Genomic DNA, 23,656 nt, shown 5'->3' on the forward strand with positions numbered 1-23,656 from the left:
CCTCCTCTGTTCATCTGTCTGATGGGAAGGACCAAGATGAGAGGAATTGAGAATGCAGGAAATGAGAAATGAGAAAGGGGACAGTATGACTTGTTTGGAGATCCTTTGTTAGTGTTCACTAGCTTGAACTAGTACTCTGGTTCTGTGCAGACTTAGCACATACCTGAGACACTTGGCCTTTTCCCAATTACTTTTTCGGGGTCTGAAAAGTGACTTCTCATGGCTAAAATGCCTCTCGGTGCTTGGAGCCTGAGTCAGGCATTACCATACATCTACATCAATGCCACACACACAAAAGTCAGGTTTAAGAATGTTATTCCCAAGTGTTTTTTTTTTAACATCTATCCAGTTCAGGGTCGCAGAGAGGCTGGGAGCCTATCCCAGCTGATGCAGGGCAAGGTATACCCTGGACAGGTTGCCAGTCTATTGCAGGGCTAACAACCATTCACACCTACGGCCATATTTATAATCCCAGAGTAACCAAACAAGAACATTACTACTATATAGATAGATTCTTTATTGTCATTGTGCAGCTTGTACAATGAAAGTCTTTTCGATGGCAGTCTTTCTCACAGCAGCGTATAGAACAAATAAAATAAAAAGAATAAAAAGGAAAATTACTAGAAAACAAGACAATAAATAACAGGAGAGAGTCCGCACTGGTACAGCGATAACATGCAAAGTCCACACACAAAGCAACCGATGTGCTGCCCCACCGGGTTTAAGAGTTTAAGAGCAATCAGTAAGCTATATATAAATTATATAGTTAATTTAGTAATAATTTGGGAACCTCCTTTGTTTTATTAACCACAGAAGCATTTAATGATACTGTCAAACTATGTAAAATAAGTTGTGGCAGATGGATCCCCCAATCTGAGCCTGGTTCTGCTGCAGGTTTCTTCCTGTTTAAAGGGAGTTTTTCCTTCCCACTGTCTCCAAGTACTTGCTCAGAAGGGGTTGTCTGACTGTTGGGATTTCTCTCTATTATATTAGGGTCTTTACCCTACAATATAAAGTGATTTGAGTCAACTGTTATTGTGATTTGGTGAAATATAAATAAAATTGAATTGAACTGAAGGCTAAAGCTGTGTTCGGCCAGTGTTTGTGAAAACTTCTTCTATCTTTCAGTCATTTCCATCTGGTTGTTTTAGAGCCCTTACCCTCCCCTCCAGAGAACTGGTGTCATAATACATTATCTGTCTGGGAATCTGCAGATGAGCTTCAGTAATAAGTGCTGTTTAATACATTATGATAGTCTGAAATGTATTGAATGTTTGTTTTCCAGCATATTGTTTCTGCCTGTAGATAAATATGAGAATGCATTCTTGCTATCGTGCAGCATGCATCACACCTTCCATGTCTACGTTGTCATTTGGTTAACTGCATTTCTCATTGTCAAGCCACATTGGATGAAACTAGTTTAACTGCAGATGTGATTAATGTACTGACCTGGGGGAGGCCTCTTTCTGAACATCTCCACTCTGCTGGCGTCCTTCTGCTCTGGCCCATGGGACTGTCTGCCAAGGGAAAGAAGGGAGGTGGGTGAGACTGAGGAGGATACAGGGGAGACTACAGAGTTGACTGTCTACAGAGCACGAGCAGGAAAAAAAAAAGTGAAATGAGAGCCATAAAAATGTGATTGTGCGTGGAAGGGAAATAGCTCTTTTAGTTTCAAACCAAACCACGGCCAGGTGATGCAACCTACTTACTGTAATGTTTCTTTTTTTTTTTTCTTCTTTTCACAGCTTTGCCCTCCCATTAAGACAGTGAAAATCAGTCGAGCATTAAAACCACTGCACAACGCGACACACGCACACACACACACACACACACACACACACACACACACACACACACACACACACACACACACACACACACACACACACACACACACACACACACACACACCAACAGGCTCTCTCTGGTCTCTTTTGAGCCATAACGAGGATATGACATTCAACAGAGAGCTGCATCTGTCTCTGTAGCACACTGTCTCTGGTGGCTGGGGCCAGATCCACTGTCAGCCTCTCCCTATAGTGAATCAAAGAGAGTAATGGAGCAGCATTTTTTGCATGCATAGCACAGTTAAGCATCTTCTCTTCTCTCCTGTCGTCGTTTATGCTGACCTATTAATATCACACACCTCACTGCTTTTATTCACTCTTTTACTACAGCTAAGTACATGGGCTAAAAGGCATGACAGGTGAGGCATTATAATCTTTGCCTTGCCTTTGTTGTGGATACTACAAGATACAATATGACAGTCAGGGGTAGCTGACTGGGAGCCAGCATCTAATCAATACTCCTGAGAAAGAGCTGCTTTGTTTTTCTCCATGTGAGCTGAGCTGATCAGTTTTCAGCTAGAGTTTCCAACATTATCTCTCAGCCTGACGTACAGTCCCCTTTTTCCATGTCCTCTGCTCACTTTCCACCCTATATATACCACCCATTTATAATTCTAACAGGTACTAATGAGTGAGAGTGTTTGCCATGTTCTTGCACATCTCTCCACACACACGCACACTCTCCATCTGTGAGTGGCATCTTCTATAACCCACAGGACCCAAGAAATGCCATTATGAAATAACGCTGGCAGCTAGGGGAGTGAGGGCACATTAAATATCCAAACACCTTTCTTGGCCTCTGAGCAGAATTCCTTTCTTTTCTCCTGCTGGATTTAGGCTGATGTATTAGAGGATTTGAAGCTTGGAAATTCATTATTACGCTATTTTACAGTGTTGTTAATCACCTAAAAAGCTAAAACTTGAGATACAGCAGGATAATAACTCAGCCTGCTGGGATGTAATTATGGAAATGGTCAGAAGGGACCTGCTAGGTTCAATTTGATCCATGCTATAGAACAGATTTTACAGTTCTTTTCAATAATGTATTGCAATCACTTATTTTTCTATAGGTGCATGCAAGCCTGCTGAAATAAATCTCAAGATCACCACTTTCATGTCACAACTTTCGTAAGGAAGCACAGAACATGAAACCGAAACAACAAAAGATTAAAAGATAACTAACAAAGTTAGGTTATTATGCAATGAGCCTGCTAACAGACCAGGCTATATATTTCCTGAGGCAAAATTAAATGACTTGGTTTTCCTCGTGTCTTGTAAGCGGTGCATTGCTTTGAAATGATCTGCTCCCAGTATGTGCTATAGTCCCCGCGCCTTCTCTACACATGGTCACATCAAAGCATTCTGCAGGCTAAGCACTGGCACCGCTATAGCACACCTTACGTACATGAAATCTGCATTATGTTCTATCACAGTAATGTTACAAACACCACAAAACTGCCTTGTATTAACAATGTCATCAGGAAGCCAACAAAGTGGAACACTTTCAGAGTTAAACCAGCATACAGTTGATGCTCTGATAACAGGCTGTGCAGGCTGTAACCTTCTTTTACACAACGCCTGTCTGATTCAACACCTTTCAAACCATGCACTCCATTACAAGACTCATCTGTTTGATACCATAATAAGTACTAACTTGCTAATAACATGTTGCGCTGTCTGCTGACAGTGCAACCCGGTCAAAGAAAAAGCAACAACACTGCTGTATGTCACTGAGGCAACTTCCAGAAGGAATAAAAAGCACAGCATTGGTTTAATATTCTCCACTGTATGCTTACGCACTCAACACATTATCTGTGTGCTTTAGGATATTTGCTCCTCTCCACAAGTATGTAAATAAACACTGATGTAGCTTTAAGTATAGCTGCACAGCATCCCATTAAAAATAATGCTATCATAGGTAAAAGCCATCATGCTCTGCCTTGAATGTAGTCATTTATTAAGTAAGCTTAGTGTACCACAAAGCTGGTTTAAGTAACCTTAAGAGCGAATGCTTTCAGCCTAGTGATGCTCGCCACAGTGGCGGGACTGAGTTTCACTTTGAGTTTGGAAATGTTATTATGACTAATACCGACCTACAGGAACTCTGTGCCTACTGCAGAGGTGTGAGGGTGAAACTAGCCGTACCTACTGTACAGGATGAGCCTGGTTACACTGGAGCAGCAATAAGAGCTGAACGCTTCACAAGCAAAGCGAGACTCGCGTCAATATTTGCAGAGGATAAAGAGACTGCATAGCAAATCCTCATGACCATGTTAGAAGAAGAAGAAGATGATGATGGCAGGGAGCAGCTACCCAAAGCTAAGAGAGACCAGCATGGGGATCTTACCTTGGCAACTTTGCGTTATAAACAGGGTTTTGGAGACGTCCTCGCTGCTCCTGTCGCTGAGGTCATGATGAGGTCTGGGGGATGAAGAGGCGACGCTATGTGATATATGATAAAGGCCAGTGAGGTGGGAGGAGGGGGGAGACAGGCACCGTGCAGAGGTAAGGGAGGGTTTGGCTTCAGCTGTCGGAGAGGAGAAGAAGGAGCAGGAGGAGGGGTTGCACCTCCTTCACTTTCTCCTCTCTCTGAACTTCCTGCAATCAGGAAGCCAACATCACACCGGACAAACCATAGGTGTTTTACTTCTGTATTTAATGTGGCAGCACAGTCTTGCGGCATTTCACTCATGCTGTTTGCACGTGCTGACGGCACGCTACCCGTTTTTAACACTTTAAACTTGATAAACAGTCGCTCCTTCCCTCAGCAGCCTGAACACACCTCATCGCCTTTCAAGCGTTTTATTTTGTCTCTGTATTTTATCGCCCTCTACAGGTCTGTCAGCGCCATCTCCTCCAACATCTTTGTAAGCCTCCACTCATTTCATACTACCAGGTGTGGGAAGTCTGATTTTCTGATTAATTATTTATAGTGAACTTAACTGATGAAGATTTGTGGCTGCTTTGCTACAAGTTGCTCCAACTTATTTTGGAAAGCTCTGGTCAACATTACTGAGTCTTTGCCTCGGGTTTAATAATTTAAGGGTTCAGCCTAAAAGTGGTGCATTACATTGAAACTTGTAACTATTCATTCTGAATTATTCTTGGACACTTTTGAAGGTAACATTGTAATGTGTGCCCGACTGAATTGAGCTTCACAAAGGTGAAAAGAACAGCATATTATATTAATATCATTGCAAGGCGTGAAATAATACAGAACAAAGTCTGCAGAGGTGTGAGGCTGCTTGATCCCAGAAGCCCTCCCTGCTGATCGCAGAACAGCTTTACCCTTTGCCCGAGTCCTCTTTAAATGAGCTTTGGCCCAAAGAACATGCTGGATCATGTTCAGACGGCTTCTTTGCAGTGATTGAGCTGTAACCTGCACTTGTGGACAGGAGGGTGAACTGCGTTCACAGACAGCGATTTTTGGAAGTGTTCCTGAGCCCCTGCAGGGATTGTCATGACAAAAAAATCCCAAAAGGGCCTGAAGATTACAGTCATCTAGTACTGAGATTCACAGTGTCACGATCCTGCGTCTCTGCCCCAGCGTGTTCAGTTTACGTTTTGAGTTCGTAAGTTATCCCCTTTATATGTTGAGTAAATTTGATTATCTTTTGGTTGCCTTTAGTTTATTTATGTTTCACTTAGGTCTTCTGTGTTAGTCTGTCATGTTTCTTGTCCATGTTGTGAAATTGTATTGTCATGTCTGCTTTCCATTCTATTTCTTGTTTTATTTTGAAGGTTTGTGTCCCATGTCAGTGTAGTCAGCTTTGCTTCCTTTGTCTCGTTATGTCAGATTAGTGTCAGCTGTTTCCCCATGTGTTTCCACTTCCCCTAATCACCCTTGTGTGTATTTAGTCTTTATTTCTCCGTTCATTCTTTGTCAGGTTGTCTGTTGTGCCACGTTTCTATGTTTCATGCTCCAGATTCCAGGTATCTTTGGCTACGTTCACACTGCAGGCGAAAGCGCATCAAATCCGACTTTTTTGACCCTATGCGACCCATACCCGATCATGGTATGACAGTGTGAACAGCACAAATCTGATATTTTCAAATCCGACATGGGTCACTTTCGTATGTGGTACTGAATCCGATACATATCTGATGTTTTAGAAAGCGACTGCTGTTTGAATGGTTATGTCGCATTAAATCCGTCTTTTATGTCACTGACATAAGACAGATGCCAATTATCAGCTCCGGAGAAGCGACATTGTGAACGCTTCCTGGCCATCCAGTGTAGATGTCAGTGAAACTGTTTGGAAGACAACGTTGGAGAAACGTGAACATTTTATACAGTACAAATAATCTGCAGATTCTGACAGCAATCTGCAACTATCCTTTGAATCACCACTCCTCACTAAAACGGCAATAAGGATCATTATTAGGCCATATGTAAATAAAATAACTTTATAACTTAAAGCAAAATTGGGAAATGTAAAGTCCAAGTCTTTATATTAAGGGCCATCAGTCAAACAATACTGTTTGGTCTGGGTCTGAACAGAGCACGTTGTGTGTGACGTCTTCTTTTGCGCATGCGGGCCGCTTTGAGGGTTCACACTAAAGCACGTTTGCTGTCACATTTTATTTGTAGTGTGAACAAGCAGACAAAAAAAAAAAATAAATTTTTTATATATATATATATATATATATATATATATATATATATATATATATATATATATATATATATATATATATATATATATATATATATATATATATATATATATATATATATATATATATATATATATATCTCTATCTATCTATCTCTCTCTCTCTCTCTCAAATTGTATCCACGTCAGGTTTCAAGTTCTGGTTTTTTTACGTTTCTCTTTAGTTTCCCCAGTTTAGGTTATTGTTTAGCTTCATCTCCACCTTTTGTTTTGTGTAGTTTTTACCAGCCTTCACAAACAGCTCACTTTCTGTATGTCGGGTCCTGCCGCATACTGTGACACACTCTTCTCTCTCAGGCAGATGTTTCTCTGGATTTTTTGATATTACAAATATAAACCTAAAGTGGAGCATTATTCTGAAATTCTTCCACAAATTAATTTTTTGCAGGTTGGTAAATCTCTGCCCAACTTTGCTCCTAAGAAATTCTCCAAGATGCTCTTTTTATATCACTCAAGTTACTGACCTCTTTCCAATTAAACCAATTCGTTACATGAGGTTGTTCCTGCTGTACCACTTTTCCAGCCGATTGTTGCCCCCTCCTAAACTGAGATATGTTGCTGACAAATTTATATGAGCAAATACTTTTCATGATATGGAAAAATGTGTCAGTTTAATCATGAACATTTGTAAGCATTATTGTGAGTCCACGGCGAACTAAATTAAAACCAAATAATTTTAAAAGTGACATTTACTCCAAATAAACGCCTGCAAAAAAACAAACACCATCTACTCCGATGATATCCCACCCCCCAGAAAAGAAACATAAAAACAACGCCCCCCAAAAATAAGTTAAAACATTCCACCGCACTGCTGCCAATAGTCAGTTTAATTCATTCAAATGTGAGTACATACACTGCAAGCAAGTTGGGTGTCAGTCCTGCCAACAATTAAAGATAGGAGTCACCTGTAGCAGATTTAGGGAAAGACAAGTGGCAGAAAAAAAAAAAGTTGGATTGCTAATTGTGAGGACAAACCAAGTTTTTTGTAGTACAACTCAAAACAGAAAGAAAGAAAATTCAAAAGACAAGTCATTTCAATGAGCGCCGCAAAACACGTTTAAAAAAAAAAAACATTTGAAACGGACATCAGTTTAATTTTTTAAATCTTAACAAACAACCAAACCCTTAATCTCGCCACCCAAATGCCCAAAGACACATGTTAAAAAAAAGAAAAACACTTGTCATCATTTGATCCAGCTCTAAAAGTCCTTTACCGTAGCACAAACTCACTCATGCCAGAGCGAGCCCATCGTCTCTTGGAGCTTCCACAGATGAGAGCTGCCTCGCCCTCCTCAGTGTGCTTTCAAGACTGCTCTGCCAATCACACAACAGAGAGCAGCAAACTGCCAGGTGGCACTTGTTACGAGAATTACAAATCACTGCACTCCATTCATTTTGCACAGAATCCCAACATGTTTTGGAAATGGGGGTTGTTTTTAATGCCATCAGCAAAAAACACTGAGGTAGCATAATTAATACACAACAGAACAAAGTGAAACACTGGACCAAGAGTGGAAAATCCACACTTGTCTTTGATTAGAATCTAGATACTGGCTTTCACACACTATAACGGAGAAGCAGCACAGACCATGAAGGTTGTTCCTGCTTTTTCCGCTAATCTCCTCCTAGATCCCTCAGTTGAATAGAGACTAATTTGTTTAATCTACATAAAATAATGTGTGTGTGTATATATATATATATATATATATATATATATATATATATATATATATATATATATATATATATATATATATATATATATATATATATATATATATATATATATATCCTTTGTGAGAGCACAGAAACCTAAAAACACTGAAAAAAAACTTATCTACAGTGTCCCTCAAATACTACATGCATCTTTTGACAGACTAATGTATAAAATTCATAATTATCATCAAGGGGAAACAAGACACGGGTTAAACAAAAAAACAAAAACGGGGGAATAAAACATAACGGAAAAAAATAAAAGTAAAACCTTTTCACAAATATTAAGTCATAGCTAAGCATGAATTTTTTGGGGTTGTTTTCTATAAAAGTGAAATATTTGCAGGCTGAAATGCCAGAATGTGAATGCGTTAAAACAACAGAGGGGAGTAAAATAGGCCAGCCAGTGGACTAAGATGGATTTCACTGTTTAAATCTACATAGTCCTGTATATCTGGTTTACAAAGAGGTGAACATGCTAGCAGTTTTCTCAGCTACAAGGTCAAAAAAGGACACACAGTGATTATTATACTAAACACACATTTCATTGTAAACAAACAGCTTTATCTTATGACTGCCACACATCTCTGCTGGCTGTGTTTAAGGAGCAAACAGCTACATCATTTGAAAGAAGATATTCCTTTTTGTTTTTTCTAACAGTAGAAAAGTAGTTTCAGCGTTAAACTTTAAAAATTCACAGCCTTTAACTCATCTCCTTTTTCCAATGTGGTGACTGGCTGATTTTTTGCAAGTTTTTCACTGATGGTGGAAATCCTCTCAAGTTGGTCTGGGTCAGGCAGCTGCCAGTCGATAAAGATGAGATACATCAAACTACCGAAAATGCCTCCAACAAGCGGAGCCACCAGTGGTACCCAGAACCAGTAGTTGTAACACCTGCAGAACAAAGAGCAGCAGGACATCACGGTTAAAGAGTGCAGATTCATTATTTTTAACAAGTTTTACTTCGATAGAAGAATTTATCACAGTGAAAAAACCCCATAGAGTAGTGTATTAAATATTTAAATATTAAACTTCACTCAGAGTTCTTTAGTCTAAGATCAGCAGTTTTTGTTTTGTGGGTCAACACCTTCCATCAAGATCATTTCCATGGAAAACCAGGTCCAATTAATCTATCTGCAGCCATCAGCAGTGTTGTTCAAGTTACTTGAAAAATTAGTAACTAATTACTGATTACTTCTCCAAAAAAGTAATCCCGTTACTTTAATCATTACTTATTTTCAGAATTAATTAGTTACTTTTTAAAAAACATGGTACACAACCTGAATAGGTAATAAAGCAATAGGCCTTTCAGCCCAATTCTAGTTTTTTCTGCATTCTCCATCATATAAAATGTAATCAAATGAAAGTCTCTCTATAAAAATTGTTTTAATCTTTTAACTTTATGCACATTGCATCTAGCAAAAATTAAATTATATGCAACAGTCTTTGACTTGAAGAAATTTGTTTAACATTTAAACCTATTTTCTGCACATTCCAGCATATAAATAAAACTATTTTTTTGTGTTTACACTCACTCTTTCAAAGAGATGCAAGTAAAACATAGCAGAAAATAAATAAAATCAAAGACTCAGTGGTCCTGTTGCTCTTAAATCTATTTTCACCTGTTTAGCAGGAGCGGAGCAGGCGGAGGTTTGCCCGGTGCCGTAGCGGTCATGTCAGTGGGAGGACCCGGGGGTTTCTCTGTGAATTTCACATTCCCGTGGCAGCGTGCTAGGGTACTTGCTCAGAAGTTTAGGGGGTTTTTTCACTGTAAAAAGAAGTTTTCTTCCCACGCATTGTACAGCGGACGCTAATGTTTTTGTCACTTTTACAGAATCAAACTCAAAGTAATGTCAGTGCTTCCACCCGCTATATATTATCCATGGTTGATCATTGATCTGCACACATCCATTACCATGAACGTCGCACGCGCTTACATCATTGTCATGAGACACTCTCGCAAAAAAATAAATAAATAAATAAAAATCACGGTCTAGTAACGCAGTAACGCAGCGTGCTTATGGGAAAGTAACAGTAATCTAATTCCTTTTTTGCAATAGTAATCCCTTCCTTTACTCGTTACTTGAAAGGGTAATCGCGTTACTGCGATCAGTAACAAAAACAATCTGTTATTTCTGATACAGCTGAACAATAAGCTGAAAGGCCAGATAATAATTAATCAAGAAGCTATTAACTCAACTCAGATGAGATGAATTCCTCTTTGTCTGTTTAATAAAAGCCTTACATGGTGATCTTATGTTAAATTTGTGTTTCTCTTGGCCTGTTTTGGTGTTTTTCTGCCCATAGTGTTAAAATGCAGCTTTAAGTGTTTAAGACACTGTGCACTGAGCATTTGTGGAACCACACAGGTCACACAGGATCATAAGATTATAAAGAAAAAACAGCGGTTTCAAGGAAAAACCCTCAGGATAACTCTTCCATTGTCCAACAATCTCTGACATACTTTTGTGAAATTAAGACATAAACACAAAGTTTAAATAAAACCAATAACTTAAGCAGTCGTACTGCACTTTGTACAGTAAGATAGATAAGATACTTACGTGAAGACCTCAGTCCCCCAGCCTGCAGCTAGGGTAAAGAGGCGAGGCCCCAGGTCCCGAGCAGGATTTATGGCAGCACCACAGTTAGCCGACATTGAAATGGAGATCCCCAGAACGACGGCTGCCACTACAACAGGAACCAGCTCAGAGGGAGCCGGGGTGTTCCTCTTTTCCTCCAAACCCAGGATACACAAAAGCAACATGCCGGTGCCCACTACCTAATGAAATGTCAACTCATTATGTTAGGTACGGGAGCAGCTGCTAAAAGATCCAATCCTGTTAATAATTATACTCACTTGGTCAAAGAAACTTCTGCCCACAGAAAGGTAGTCAGAGGGGTATGTGGCAAATATCGAGGCAGTCTCATTCCTGCCGTATACAGTCAACACTCCTCCACTAAAAGTCATTATAGCATCTGCCACAGAAACAGAGGTATTGCAGGAAACAAAACAAACTAATTTTTTTATTTATATGTCACAAAAATTAAAAAGACAAACCATAGTAGACGAGATAGACAACCCCCGACGCCACAAAAGCCCCCACCACCTGGGAGAGGGAATAGGGCACAAGCCTTGACCAGGACACCTTCCCCAAAACACAGAAACTCAGGGTCACTGCTGGGTTCAGATGGGCACCTGCAGGGATGTAGGGTACATATTAGGAGAAGGATACAGGAAGGTGAAAGTTAAAAGTGAAGGTAATTAGACACACTGGCAGGTGATCGTGTCTCTGATTATCTGTGTTATTGGTGCCATATAGTATCATATAACAGCAGATTGTCATAGGTATGAACCAAAGGAAACACTTTGTAAAAGAAAGTAGATAATGCTTATTTGTAGAGAGCTCTGGTGATAAATTTTGTGTGCTCATTTAATAACTGCAATAAAAGTCATAATTACCTGAGGGATTTTAGACTGTGCAGAGCATAGTGTTATGAGTTTAAATGTGATACTATGTAAAAAAAAATAAAATGTTAGTGCCCATTATGGAGCTCTTTAAATTCTTACCTGAGATGCCCTTGGTGAGATACATGGCTGACATAACACCCACAGAGAAGGCCATGTTGCCAGATAGAAACTGGCCTTTAGTCTCGTTGCTGGTTTTTACTTGTGCAGCAGCAGCGCAGCCAAAGAGCTTTGTTGCAGATAAAGAGGACAGAGAAGGTGGAAGGTGCATGAGAAGTCAGAAGTTACTGCAAACCTCGGGTGAACATAGATACGAGATTTTCCATAGCTAAAAATCCCGACATCAAAACTCACTTTAAATAGACGTAGAGGAAAGCACATGAGCACATTTCAGTATATCTTTCTTGACTAACTTATTGATAAACAAAGACAAATTTGTTCTTGTTAAAGTGTAATTTAATGCCCTCCTCTTTAGACTTTGTAATGACCCGTCTTATCTGAATGACCATGTAAGGGACAGTATGGCTGTTACATTGTGATCTCACCACAGATGAGAAGATTCATGAGGATAATTGTGTAAGTTGCAAAATCTATATAACTTCTTTTTAATATTTTTTGGATCTTTTTTCTTCATTTTAATCTTTTTAATATTTGATACAAAGCATAAATTGTTGTAATCTGTTCTAACTGCAGGTAAAGTTCCCATTAAAATCTCAGTAGAGATTTTGCAGTCAGGTAAAAGCTGTTTTAGACATGTGGCACAATTATTAATTTCAACTGATATAGATTGTGCTTTCTTTAAATGCATTACGTCAATTCATGTATCCAACTTCATACGCCTACATTTTTCAGATTAGTTCATTAATGTCTTGCATAGAGCTGAATTTGCTTCCTACAGAAAACAAACATGCTCGAGTGAGAGAGATAAGACTGGGAACACCTTATAAATCCGATTCTAGGAAGCATTTTCTTTTTTTAATTTTTAAGAAAACTACCTGGCTTCACCTGGCTTCAGCCTTAGTTTTAGTGGTAGATGTAAAGTCATGTGACAAGTTTTCACAGAACAGGTTCTGCAGTACTGTGAAAAACTGAAAGCTCCCAGTCTTTCAGTAGCTTGTAGAGCCAGCTTTATCAGCAATAACATGAAGTAATAATTTTCCATGACTATTAGTCATCAGTTTATGAGTCTCCCACATCATTGTGGAGAATTTTTTTACCCCCAGCCTTTAAAATATTCCTTCAGATCACTGTGATTTGTGGGTATATGTTTATGCACAGCTGTCTTAAGGTCTTGCAACAGCTTGCAAAATAACCCCAAATCATCTGATACAGTGGCAAAAGCAGTTTTAATCTGATGCTATTATGTAGTTTCATTTTTTCAAGAGTTGTTTGGTTCCGTAAACATTCAGTCATTGTGAGGGTATAAAATTAAACTCAAGCTACTCACATGTTTTACGCACAAATTTTGAAAAGTCAAAAATAATAAACCTGAAAAATTAAAGGATGATTCTTAGACTGGATCTGGATAAATTGTCCAGGATTTGGGATATGCATATTCACATTTCAACTCATCTTTTCTTTTTCTAAGATGTTTTCCAGCTTTGATTTTTTAAAAAGGAAAACCCCGTTTGATTGATTCATTTTCTCCTTTTGATTTTGAAAATTACAATCCAACTCAGAGTCACTCACCATTAAGACGAAAGTTCCCAAGAATTCGGCCATGCACTCTCGCACGAGGGAACACCTCACCCTCATTGCACGTAGCTTCAACATAGCCGGAGTGAAATGAAAGGCCTCCTCTTGTCTCACCCCGCTGAGCACAGTGGCAACTGAGTGCTTCTGTCACTGTATCCCACCGTCCCCCGACCCTTTACCTACAGCTCTTTATTCACAGCTGGACAAACACTACTCGTTTACTGGGTCGTCTCACCTCAGGATTGGTCAGCGCAGTGAGCGTAATTGGCCCAGCTGGTAGAGACTGATATATAAACAGACACCATAAAGCCAAGAGATATTACTTAATACAGGTACCTGTTGACTACTCGGAAGAAGCCGCCGAGATATTTTTATGACAAATGACTGAGTTATACTTATACTTATACTTATACTTATTATTATTATTATTATTATTATTATTATTATTATTATTATTTAACTGTCATTAATCTGAACAACACCACTCTATTTATGAGGGAGGTGAAGAGGAGACTACTAAACAGGAATGCACAAACATATTTAATTTATGACTGTTTTCAACGGTCTTGTTTCAACAGAATTTAAGTATATATATATATATATATTTATATGTATGTATGTATGTATAAAATGTGTGTGTAGGTGTGTATGTGATTGTGTGAGTAGTGTTTTACGCATTTCCCTAACAAAGGAAAGCTCCTCGAGGCTCGACTCTTTTAGGGGGTTGGTAAAAAGGCATCCAACCTGAATAAAGCGACCAAATTAAGCATGCGAAGCTGCCCGCTGTGGCGACTCCGCGTGAATAAGGGAGCAGATAAAAGTCGCTTCTGTGTAGGTTTACTGAAGCATTGCTTTAATTTGGCTTTTAACCTTTAGAAATGCCATAAAAATTAAAAACAAACAAAAAACATAAATATGCTTTGTACACGAACGTAAAGTAATGAGGAATATTCTTTTGGAGACAAAAGCTTCGCGTTTACATGCAGCTAAAGCAAGTTTCTAAGTGTGTTTATATACGAGAAAACCAATTATCGTTAAAGGGAACATTATCAGTTAGCATAAAATGACTGCTAAATTATTTTTATTTATTTATTTATTTTGACAATCGGTCTCCAAAATATGTCAAATGGTTATTTAGCAGGATTGGGAATGGATTGTCAAATCTATTAAATTATGTCTATCACGGATTTCCACGTAGAAAGGCGGCCAACAATAAATGCACAAATTGTTGACGATAGAAGCCCCTCTCATCATCGCTGTGATGCATGTCACTGTAACCTGTGTCACTGAACTCTGGACTCTCAGAAGATTATGTAAGCTAAATATTTGCTGTATTATTGCTGATAATATCCAGAGTGGCACGTGATCAAGGCAGTAACATGGGATCAGGATTTGATAAGATATAAAACATATAACTGCCATGAGAGATTATCGTGTTAATGTTTTCTTATCAAATTATCTGAGAAATCTCTCCAAAACAGAAACCTTGACTTTGTGATGGGAGGCTGTAAAAGTGACATAGGGATTAGGTATTATCATGTGTTCACTTTTAAGGGGCATCAACATCTATTAATGTTTAAAAGGAAAGATACCTTTAACCCCGATCTAAATGAAGGCGATTTACTCCCTCTGCTGGTTGTAAGAATGACAAACATCAATTTGTTAGCTTTTATTAAAAAGAAATATAAAGTCTCAATGGAAAAGTTATTAACTATTTACAATATAGTACAACATAGTTTTTCACTTAAAGGTACCAAATGACCTGTTTTGAACTGATCAATCTATCTGTTACAAATGTTGGTCGCTTGATGCATGTAGGAGCCACAATTACTCAATGATTCGGCTGATTTAGAGGTTTGCCAGGCCTTGAGGTAGATGTAATCCTGTTAAAAAAAGAGCATGTAAGAAAAGTATACACCCTTGACCTGGTCTCCGAGCTTATTTTTCTTTTTCTTTAGGATATTATAGTTATTATACTGCCTGTACATAAACACATTTTTAACTATATCATGTCCAGATTTCAAGTTCTTGCCCACTGAAGGTGATACTGTCTCTCATAGATAGCGTTTATGTTTTTGGTCCATACCCTGAATCTTACAAGGAGTAAACCGCTTCCTTAATCTTCATATTTCTAGATGCTTATGGGAGCGACGTAGCACCACATCCACAGGCCCAGGAGGAAGTGCTCTGATCAAAGTCCAGGCCTCTAAGCGCCTCATCCCAACCACGCTTGTCCCTTGAACTTCTAGGACCTCATCACCGGGATATACCATGTCAACAGGACCTCCTGAGGGTGGAAAGAGGGAAAACAAGTAATCAGTAATGGTTTCTCTGGATGGGAGCATTCTCCCTCCTCTCATCCCCAACTAGTCACGGCAGATATCTGCCTCTCCCTGACCCCTGTTCTGCTGGAGGTTTCTTCCTGTTAAAAGGAAGTTTTTCTTTCCCGCTGTCCCCAAGTACTTGCTCATAGGAGGTCGTCTGCTGTAATTGTCAGCGGTTTCTCTGTATTATTGTAAAAAGTTTAACTTATAATGTATAGCAAAGATCTTAAGGTGACTGTTGTTGTGATTTGGCTCTATATAAATAAAATTGAATTGAATTAAAGAAATAGCAAAAAATCTACATTAATGTCAAATTTTAACTTGATGCTGTCATAAAAGTTCATACAGTAAAGGTATAATTTTTAGGACTGAATCTTAGATGGTTCTTTATGATGCTGTTTTCTTTAATTATGAAGAAATTATGCACCACATCAGATCACCAAGTACTGTATAACTTTAATGTATTGTTTTAATTTATTGTATTTATTCTGCTACTCATGTCAAGAGGAAATACTGCATTTTTTGCACTATAGCCAAGGTAATATTTTTTTCTTTTGACTTTAAATGCAAAATACATGACAATGCAGTAAATTAGTTAGTTAGTTCCAGCAAGAACAGCCAAAGTTTTAACAGTCAAATTGTGTAATATTATAGACCTATATATGGGCCATGCTCTATTATGAGTGCTCTTTCTTCTGCTGGAGTTGGACCTTCTCCCTCCTGTCACAAGGCAAGAGATGGGGTAGACCCTGCACAGGTTGCCAGTCAGTCTAACACACAGAGAGTGATAACTATTGTTACCTAGGATCAATTTTTGAAGGCCAATAAACCTAACATGCATGACTTTGGGCAGTGGGGGGAAGCTGCAATATTGAGAGAGAACTCATTGCAGGCAGAAGCAGAACACTCAAACTCCACACAGAAGGGCCACAGCTGGCTGGTAGATTCAAGGCCAGGACCATCTTGGTGTGAGTCCTTTATTGTTTGATAATCTAATTAAATAATCTAACCATAGTGTTGCATTCCTAGTTTTGTTAAAGTTAATTAATGTGGGCAATGTTGTAAATCAGTGAGCATGATGACATGAATGAGCTTCTTTTCATTTGTGCGTGTGTTCATGTCAAATCTCAGGATTTCTCTGAAGAACTGAAGAAAAAAGTTTCGGTTCTTACCTTGGAAGATTTTCTGGACGGTGAGTGGTCTGTTCCCCAGACTGGAGCCTTCACCTCCCTCCAGACTGAAGCCTAGATCCCGGCTGTTCTTCTGCAGTTGCACAGACACTGTTTGACCTAAGCGGAGGGAAAAACACAAAAAAAGTATCTCACTTTCAGTTCAAGATTAAGGACGTCATTATTAGATCTTTGTTAAAGCGTTACCTTTAACACTGACCTGTCTCATACTGTTCCGGTGTTTGACCCCGACTATTTCCCTCTTCTCCTTTCTTAGCGGTGTCTATGATGTCCACCCTCCTCACCACCACAACTACCATTTCCTTCGCCTTCGCCCTTCTTAAAACCCTCAAGGCTTCCCAATGGGCACTCCCAGATAGTGCTGTGCCATTGATGGATAAAACCTGGTCACCTTCCTTTATAGAGCCTTGCTTGGCTGCAACACCTGAGTGAAATACTTTGTGAACCTGAGCAGAGGACAAAAGGAAAAAAGAAGAAAAAACATAAAGATACTGCAGACACACATTTGAATATTTGCCAAGTCGAAGCAGGAAGTAGGATTTTCTCACAGTGATGGGCTTGTTTTGGTCCACGCCTCCTGCCAAACTGAAGCCTAGTCCGACTCCCACGTCTTTATGGAGAACCACTACCTGCACATCATCATAGTCCTGAGGGAAACAAAAGGATGTCAAAATACACAAAATGTTCTTGGCATATTGGGCCTCAGGTGCTCAGAGTTGAAATTTTCTTTTTCCTTTTTAAACTCAATTCAGTCGGTACATAACCTGGTCAGCTGCAACAGCTGTAGCAAAATTAACATTACACGTAAAGTGCCTAGGGAAAGCCTTATCTAGATGGAGGTTACAGGCCCAGTGAAATGACCAGTGCAACCACAGCCATAAAAATATCAAACAACTGATCATTAAAACCTTTCAAAAGGTTTTAACTTCATGCTGTTTTTACCTGCAGGGCATCTTCCCCCAGGTTCCTCACTTCCTCTACAAGCTTGTCGAGCTCCTCAGTGGGCATCACAGACACACAGGAAAACGCTGACATATCTGAGCTCATTGAAGCGGTACGCCGGCTTGTTGACTGCCAGTCATCGCTGTCATTCTCCGAATCGTAGTCAGCTCCAGCAAAGTTACACAGGTCCGAAAGACTACAAGAAGGAAAATAAAATGTTTTAGGCGAAAAACTAATTATTTGCTTCAATGAGCAACTCCATTAAACCAGAAATAAACAAGCACGGTACGCACGTGACAGAGAAGCTCCTGCGATCTGACTGACTCATATTGCTGGTGATGGTAACCGAAGACTCCCCAGAGTCTGAATCATAGTTTGAATCATCATCTTTCTGGGTGCTTTCATCATCATCAACATCCTCATCATCACTAAAGACTTTCAAATCTGGGTTCAAACCAGCTATCCAAGCATTCAGGTCCAATAACCGTTTCTTGCCTTTCTGGGGTGTTGTTTGGATGTCTGGGGAGATGACATCTTGAAGGTTGCTGTCAGAAGATGCAGGAAGAGTGCGAGGAGAAGAGTCTGGATCTTTTGCTGGACATGTGAAGACGGGAGGGCTTTTGTTGTCACTGTCGGCAGTGGGAGTGAGATCTTTCAGCTGTGCCACTGGTGAAGTAGTCAGTAAATAGCTAGGGCTGTTTGTTGGAGTCTGTTCATCATCACTAACTGGTGAAGTAATATCAGAGTGTGACCTTTCCCGGTGTGAAGGGTCACAGGGTGGTAGTGGGGTTGGTGTACTGTTGTCTGTCACGTCTCTCTCACTTGCCTCTTCAGGGCTTGAGGCTTTGGAGAAATCTATTTCGTCTGTGCCAAGCTTTCCACTTGCAGCTCTGTCATTTTCGTGAGGCATTTCTTGGGTAGTCTTGGGTCCAGAAAATTTTAAATCATCAGTAGAGTCTGTTTTTCTTTTCTGATCCAAGTCATTTAGTCCTGTCTGTTCCTTCTCTATTCTTAGTCCAGTTTCATCCACTGATAAATTTCTGTCAGGCCAAACCTTCTTTACTGTTCCCATCATTTTGTCTTCACCTTTATCTTGTGCCTCCCCTTCTTCTTGGAGTCCTGCCCACTTTTTCCTTAGCTCACTTATTTCTTTTGCAGACCCACTCTTCTTCACTCCTTCATGTCCCCTGCTGACTTGTGCTGGTACAGAAAAGGTACGTCTGGGTATTTGGACTTGGCCTGTTGCAAAACTCTGAGCTCGCTGTGTCAGAGCCTCATACTGGTTGATCTTATTTCTAACACTGGCTGCTGAGGAGACAGACAGAGCCTTCTTTCTCTCTGCTGCTTTCACATTGGTTTTCTGTGGATTCGTCTCAAATACATCCTCATAAGCATTGCCACCCTTCAATTCCGTTATTTGATCTGGTCCATCATCTGGTTCGTCTTTGCTTTTGTCTCTGAATTCAGATGACTCTCTGAAAGAATCTGGTGTCTCTTCTAACAAAGTTTTTGGCTGTGCGTTTACCCTTGCAGATCTAATTTGTGCAGCTATACTGGACCTACTCCTGGCTCTATCCAGGGACCTTGTACCTGTTTCCACAAAACCCTTGCCCCAATTAACTCCACTTTCCTCTGAATACCTTCCCTGCATCCGCCCTCCTGGTGAACCATCTCTGGTTATGCTTGCCCCAGATGAAAATGAAGTCTCAAACCTTGAGGCATTGGCATCTTTTTGTGTCCAGAGTGAAAGTCCACTTTTCACCGCACTATCGCTGTCCTTCGAGAAGAAACTCCTAGGGAAGGTGCCCCCTGCTGTCTTCTCATGAGGCTTTTGCCGCTGTGAAATTAGGGAGTCTGTTGATGTTTCAGAGTTATTAGAGGAATCCCTATTTTTGTAGTCATCCATTTTTCCAAAACCAGTAGGTCCAAAGAGTTTCTCTATCCGCTCCATTATACTTTGGCCACTTTTGGGCCCCAATGAAGAAGATGTCTCTGTGTACCTAGAGTTAGATCCAGACAGGGATCTTAACCTGGTAGGGAGAGTCTTACCCCTACTGCCCCTTTCCAAAAGCTCGCTTCTCTCTTGAAGATTACTTACACCTACAGAATTAAAGGCCTGTAGTGATGAAATCCTGTCCATGACGCTGCCTTCAATTCGTGTCCTCCTTCCCTCCAAAGCTCCAGCATATTTACTGGTGTCCCCTTTACTGTTGTTGGACAGCTGAGAAAAGTCAGCTATGGTATTGGGATCAGGTGTTCTAGCCCCTGTTTTGAAATCTAAACTTTTACTTCTGCTTGTAAGGTTGGATCCCCTCCACTCCGATCTTCCCCGGCTTTCAAATGCAGGGTTTTCTCTTCTGTCAGTGCCAAACTCTGGGATCGTTCTGTTTGTGCTGCCACTGCTGCCACTCCTAGTCCTGGTTTCACATCCAGTGACTGTGTCGTCATCCTTATTTGTACCGTTTGTGTTGGTGTGTGTCCTATATCGTTCTCTTTCTGCAACTTCTCCTATGCCCTCCCGTTTTCTGACACCTGACCTGCGAGAGAGACTGTATGTGGGAGAGTTAGCTGAGCGGACGGTGAATTTCACCCCTGTCCTCTGCTTGCCATACTCATTCTGTGAAGCGGGCAGCAGAGACGAGTCCATTGTCTGAGAGTAAACAAAGTTAATGACCTCCTGTCAAATGCCAGATCCCAAAAAAAGAGCGGAAGAGTGAACTTGATATTTTCTGGGAGTCCAAGCGACTGTCTTTTAGATTGCACTCTGGAAGCGGTTCATCTAGGAAGCTCGTGTTTTGGCCGTGTAAAAAACAAATAGTGTCACAGTTACAATCCTCTCATTAGATTCTTCCACAGACAGACATCCTCAGTGCAGTAGTTTGATATTCCTAATTGTGCTCTGGTTTGCGGTCTGGAAGTGGTGACTCCACTGGCTCTTCTTCTTGTTTTGACCACAGGAGACTCCAGTTCCCCAGCTCGACCTCACTGAACAGCTCCCATTGCCTGCCAAGCATAAAAATGCACAAAATTTTATTCTCAGAATGGATTGGACTGGAATGTAGAGATGTGGATTGTGGTCACTTTGGCCACTTGGAATGGTCAACAATATCTCACAGTGTTAGAGGACAGGAAACATAAAATGTTGAGACTGATTCGGGTAGAAAGCATTAACAAATGTTAAGAAATTAGATCAAAACTAAACAACAACTCACTTAAAAACCTCTGCCACCAAGCTCACTTTGCAACATGTTCTTGCTGTCCTCTCCCTGACTCACCTAACAGTATGACTCAGATAGTGTTCTCTGCTGTACACACGTATGAGACACCATGTTTACATAGGCAACATACTTGAAGTTACCTGTCAGCATCAGCTAACCCTGAACCAAAAAACTGGTAAAACTCACCTAACAGCAATCCACTCAGCAAAAGCAATGTATCAAGTGCCAATCTCTGCAGCACGTATCGGTCTCGTGGTCAAAGAGAGACAGCAGCTTGTTCAAATCGAACGGTCATAAGAGCACAGATTTACTTTGTATTTAAATACAGCCTGCAGATAACATTACTGAGGGGTAATGACTCATCATGGTTATCTGTGTGTACAGCCAATGAAAACAATGATAACCATCTTTGATCGCTAATCAAGTCTGAATGAAGATCTAATCATTCATAATGTCATTAAGGATAAATTCTGCAAGCTGATGGTTTCCTGTAATTATATATCATAAGAGTAGATTTACAGTATGCAGTGCTTTGTTTAGTTTAGGCTAAAGCATGGCACTTCACAGTCACTGGAGGTGCTTTCCAGTGCAGGTGAGCCTGAGAGTCAGTTTACAGAAACACCTGTTATATTCTGTCCCATCTGTGTAACCAGGGCAACACATACCCGTTCACTTTAAACTCCCCTTTGAATCGAAAGAAGGAAACAATTGCACCCTCACATCAAATGAAAATACATACATTTGCTCAATTACAGTTACAAATTAGCCAACTAAAAGTCCACTCTTATATTCACAAAACAGGTACCTTACCTCCTTTAAGTATGTTTTCTGTACTTGTCCTGGGTCATTGTGTTAACTTGCATTCATAATGAAGACAGCGCCATGTAATGACATCAGCTCCTCGCTCCTGACTGCCCTTCTCTCACTCTTTGTCTGCTTCTCTTTCCATCAGCTTTGCATGATAGAGTGTGTACAGTGACGCAAACCTGCCACACTGGTTTGTCCTCTCTCCTTTTCTTCCTCCCTGTGTCTCTCTGTCTTTCTCTCTCCTCCCCCTCCTATTGTTGTTCTCTCCCTCTTTTCCTTATTCTCACAGGGTAACATTCCTGACTGAGGTTCAATGTGTCACCCTTCAAACGCCTCGATAGGGAATGCATACACACACGTTTACCCACGTTTAAACACACACCCCACTAATCATTTGATATGAACATCTTTTATAGCTTTAGGGAGATGAGATACAGTTTCGATATTGTGTGAAACGGTACAAGCATGACATTTCCTAAAACAAGGCCCGTAATGTCACCCCACCTCAGGCAAACCCGAGTCCAATCATCTGGGCTGAGCAGGTATCAAAATACATAATAACAGAGCACCTTTAATTGGGTCCAGAGATTACAAAGAGCCAGGAATACTAGCAGGGATAAATATTGCCATAAGAACACATCTCATATGTCATCTGTTCAACAAAACAGAGCTTCACTCCACACACACACACACACACACACACACACACACACACACACACACACACACACACACACACACACTTGGTGAGAGTCAGTGGGTTTGTAATGCTGACTAAAGGGAAAAATATCCGAGATTGCTGATAATTTTTGTTCTCACAGAACAAGCTGCTTGTGGGAACAAAAAGCCTTTTTATTACAGATTTAAAAACAAAGGGAAGCGCACATAAATGTATAAAATCATAAAAAAAACCGCAACTACTTACAGTTTTGTTTTTCATGAAGAGGCTCATCTACTTACTGCCGCCTTTTTGCATGCACCTGTGACTGTTACTTGTCTTCCGTTGAGACAGAGGAAACTGTGGTTACCACGCTAGCTTGCTGCACAACTAAATAAGAGAAGTCTTGATGTTTATGTGTGCCTGCTGAAATAAATAACTTACATACACAGACCCTGGGATAAGAATTAGGACCATAATGATCCAATCAATTACCAGCCTTCCGGACAGAGGGCTGGTAGCTTGCATAGTGCCTCTCAGGACAACGATAAGTGTGTGAGTAGGGGTAAATAGCCCCATGCAACTCCACAGACACCCACCCTTGTTCCAGACAGAAGAATAGCACCCACTGTCTCTGCAGGATGGATGCAAATAACAGTTCAGCTCACACAGACACACACTAGTGCTTGAAATTCATTCTTTAGGGTGTAGGACTGACAGACTGTGTGTTGCAGAAGCATTGTGGGAAAGGACAGTGTATTTTATAAGTAGGTCATACTACGTTTAGTGTCAGGGAAGACAGAAATGTAATATGAAGAAGGAAAAAAATCTAGAAGCTGAAAGCTGGAGATGGAGATGACTTGAATTGACAAAGCATTTCAGTTTTTATTTTTATTTTTATGATTTGTCTGATATTGAGTTCCTTTGAAAAAGTAAATTTTAGTGAAGAAATAATGACGGTAACAAAGAAGAGGGTATTTTTCAAACAGGAGAGGACAGAGAAAAAGGGGAGAAGATGAAAATAAACCCACTTAAAGACTTTAAATATCCAGTCTTATAAGTTTTTTGTTTTTGAGGAAGGAAAATAGAAACACATTGCTGAACTTCCTTTATTATAAAA

At 40.1% G+C, this 23,656-nt stretch overlaps 2 protein-coding genes across 4 annotated transcripts; both read right to left on the minus strand.

The window, feature by feature from the left end:
• Positions 1–1,420: 1,420 nt before the first annotated feature.
• Positions 1,421–12,279, minus strand: aqp10a (aquaporin 10a). Its single transcript, XM_063484851.1, has 6 exons — positions 11,805–12,279; positions 11,295–11,432; positions 11,094–11,212; positions 10,798–11,015; positions 8,935–9,130; positions 1,421–1,585 (listed from the first exon to the last, which is right to left on the minus strand). The coding sequence occupies exons 1-6, from the start codon at positions 11,971–11,973 to the stop codon at positions 1,421–1,423; spliced, it is 1,005 nt and encodes a 334-aa protein (XP_063340921.1). The 5' UTR covers positions 11,974–12,279.
• Positions 12,280–15,092: 2,813 nt separating this feature from the next.
• si:dkey-92i15.4 (serine-rich adhesin for platelets) lies at positions 15,093–23,058 on the minus strand. Of its 3 annotated transcripts, XM_063486379.1 has the most exons (8): positions 22,804–23,058; positions 18,147–20,856; positions 17,854–18,049; positions 17,460–17,558; positions 17,111–17,357; positions 16,894–17,010; positions 15,484–15,684; positions 15,093–15,280 (listed from the first exon to the last, which is right to left on the minus strand). In XM_063486379.1, exons 2-7 carry the CDS (start codon positions 20,498–20,500, stop codon positions 15,521–15,523), a joined length of 3,177 nt encoding a protein of 1,058 aa, XP_063342449.1. In that variant the 5' UTR covers positions 20,501–20,856; positions 22,804–23,058; the 3' UTR covers positions 15,093–15,280; positions 15,484–15,520. The 3 variants fall into 3 exon arrangements, with proteins under 3 accessions (XP_063342449.1, XP_063342447.1, XP_063342448.1); XM_063486377.1 differs by having other exon boundaries at positions 15,093–15,684; XM_063486378.1 differs by lacking the exon at positions 22,804–23,058 and adding an exon at positions 21,882–22,012 and having other exon boundaries at positions 15,093–15,684.
• Positions 23,059–23,656: the final 598 nt, after the last annotated feature.

Source organism: Pelmatolapia mariae, linkage group LG10_11, assembly GCF_036321145.2.
Source record: "Pelmatolapia mariae isolate MD_Pm_ZW linkage group LG10_11, Pm_UMD_F_2, whole genome shotgun sequence".
In the NCBI taxonomy this organism is placed as follows: domain Eukaryota; kingdom Metazoa; phylum Chordata; class Actinopteri; order Cichliformes; family Cichlidae; genus Pelmatolapia; species Pelmatolapia mariae.

Bases quoted from the DNA above. Each gene is read 5' to 3' on its own strand.
- si:dkey-92i15.4 (XM_063486379.1), bottom strand. From the start codon at position 20,500: ATGGACTCGTCTCTGCTGCCCGCTTCACAGAATGAGTATGGCAAGCAG. The intron at 18,050-18,146 runs GTGCGTACCGTG...TCCTTCTTGTAG, and splicing joins CGCAGGAGCTTCTCTGTCAC to TCTTTCGGACCTGTGTAACT. The intron at 17,358-17,459 runs GTGAGAAAATCC...TCCTCTGCTCAG, and splicing joins ACCAAAACAAGCCCATCACT to GTTCACAAAGTATTTCACTC.
- aqp10a (XM_063484851.1), bottom strand. From the start codon at position 11,973: ATGCACCTTCCACCTTCTCTGTCCTCTTTATCTGCAACAAAGCTCTTT. The intron at 11,433-11,804 runs GTAAGAATTTAA...ACATCCCTGCAG, and splicing joins TCTCACCAAGGGCATCTCAG to GTGCCCATCTGAACCCAGCA. The intron at 9,131-10,797 runs GTAAGTATCTTA...TTTGTTCTGCAG, and splicing joins TGGGGGACTGAGGTCTTCAC to GTGTTACAACTACTGGTTCT.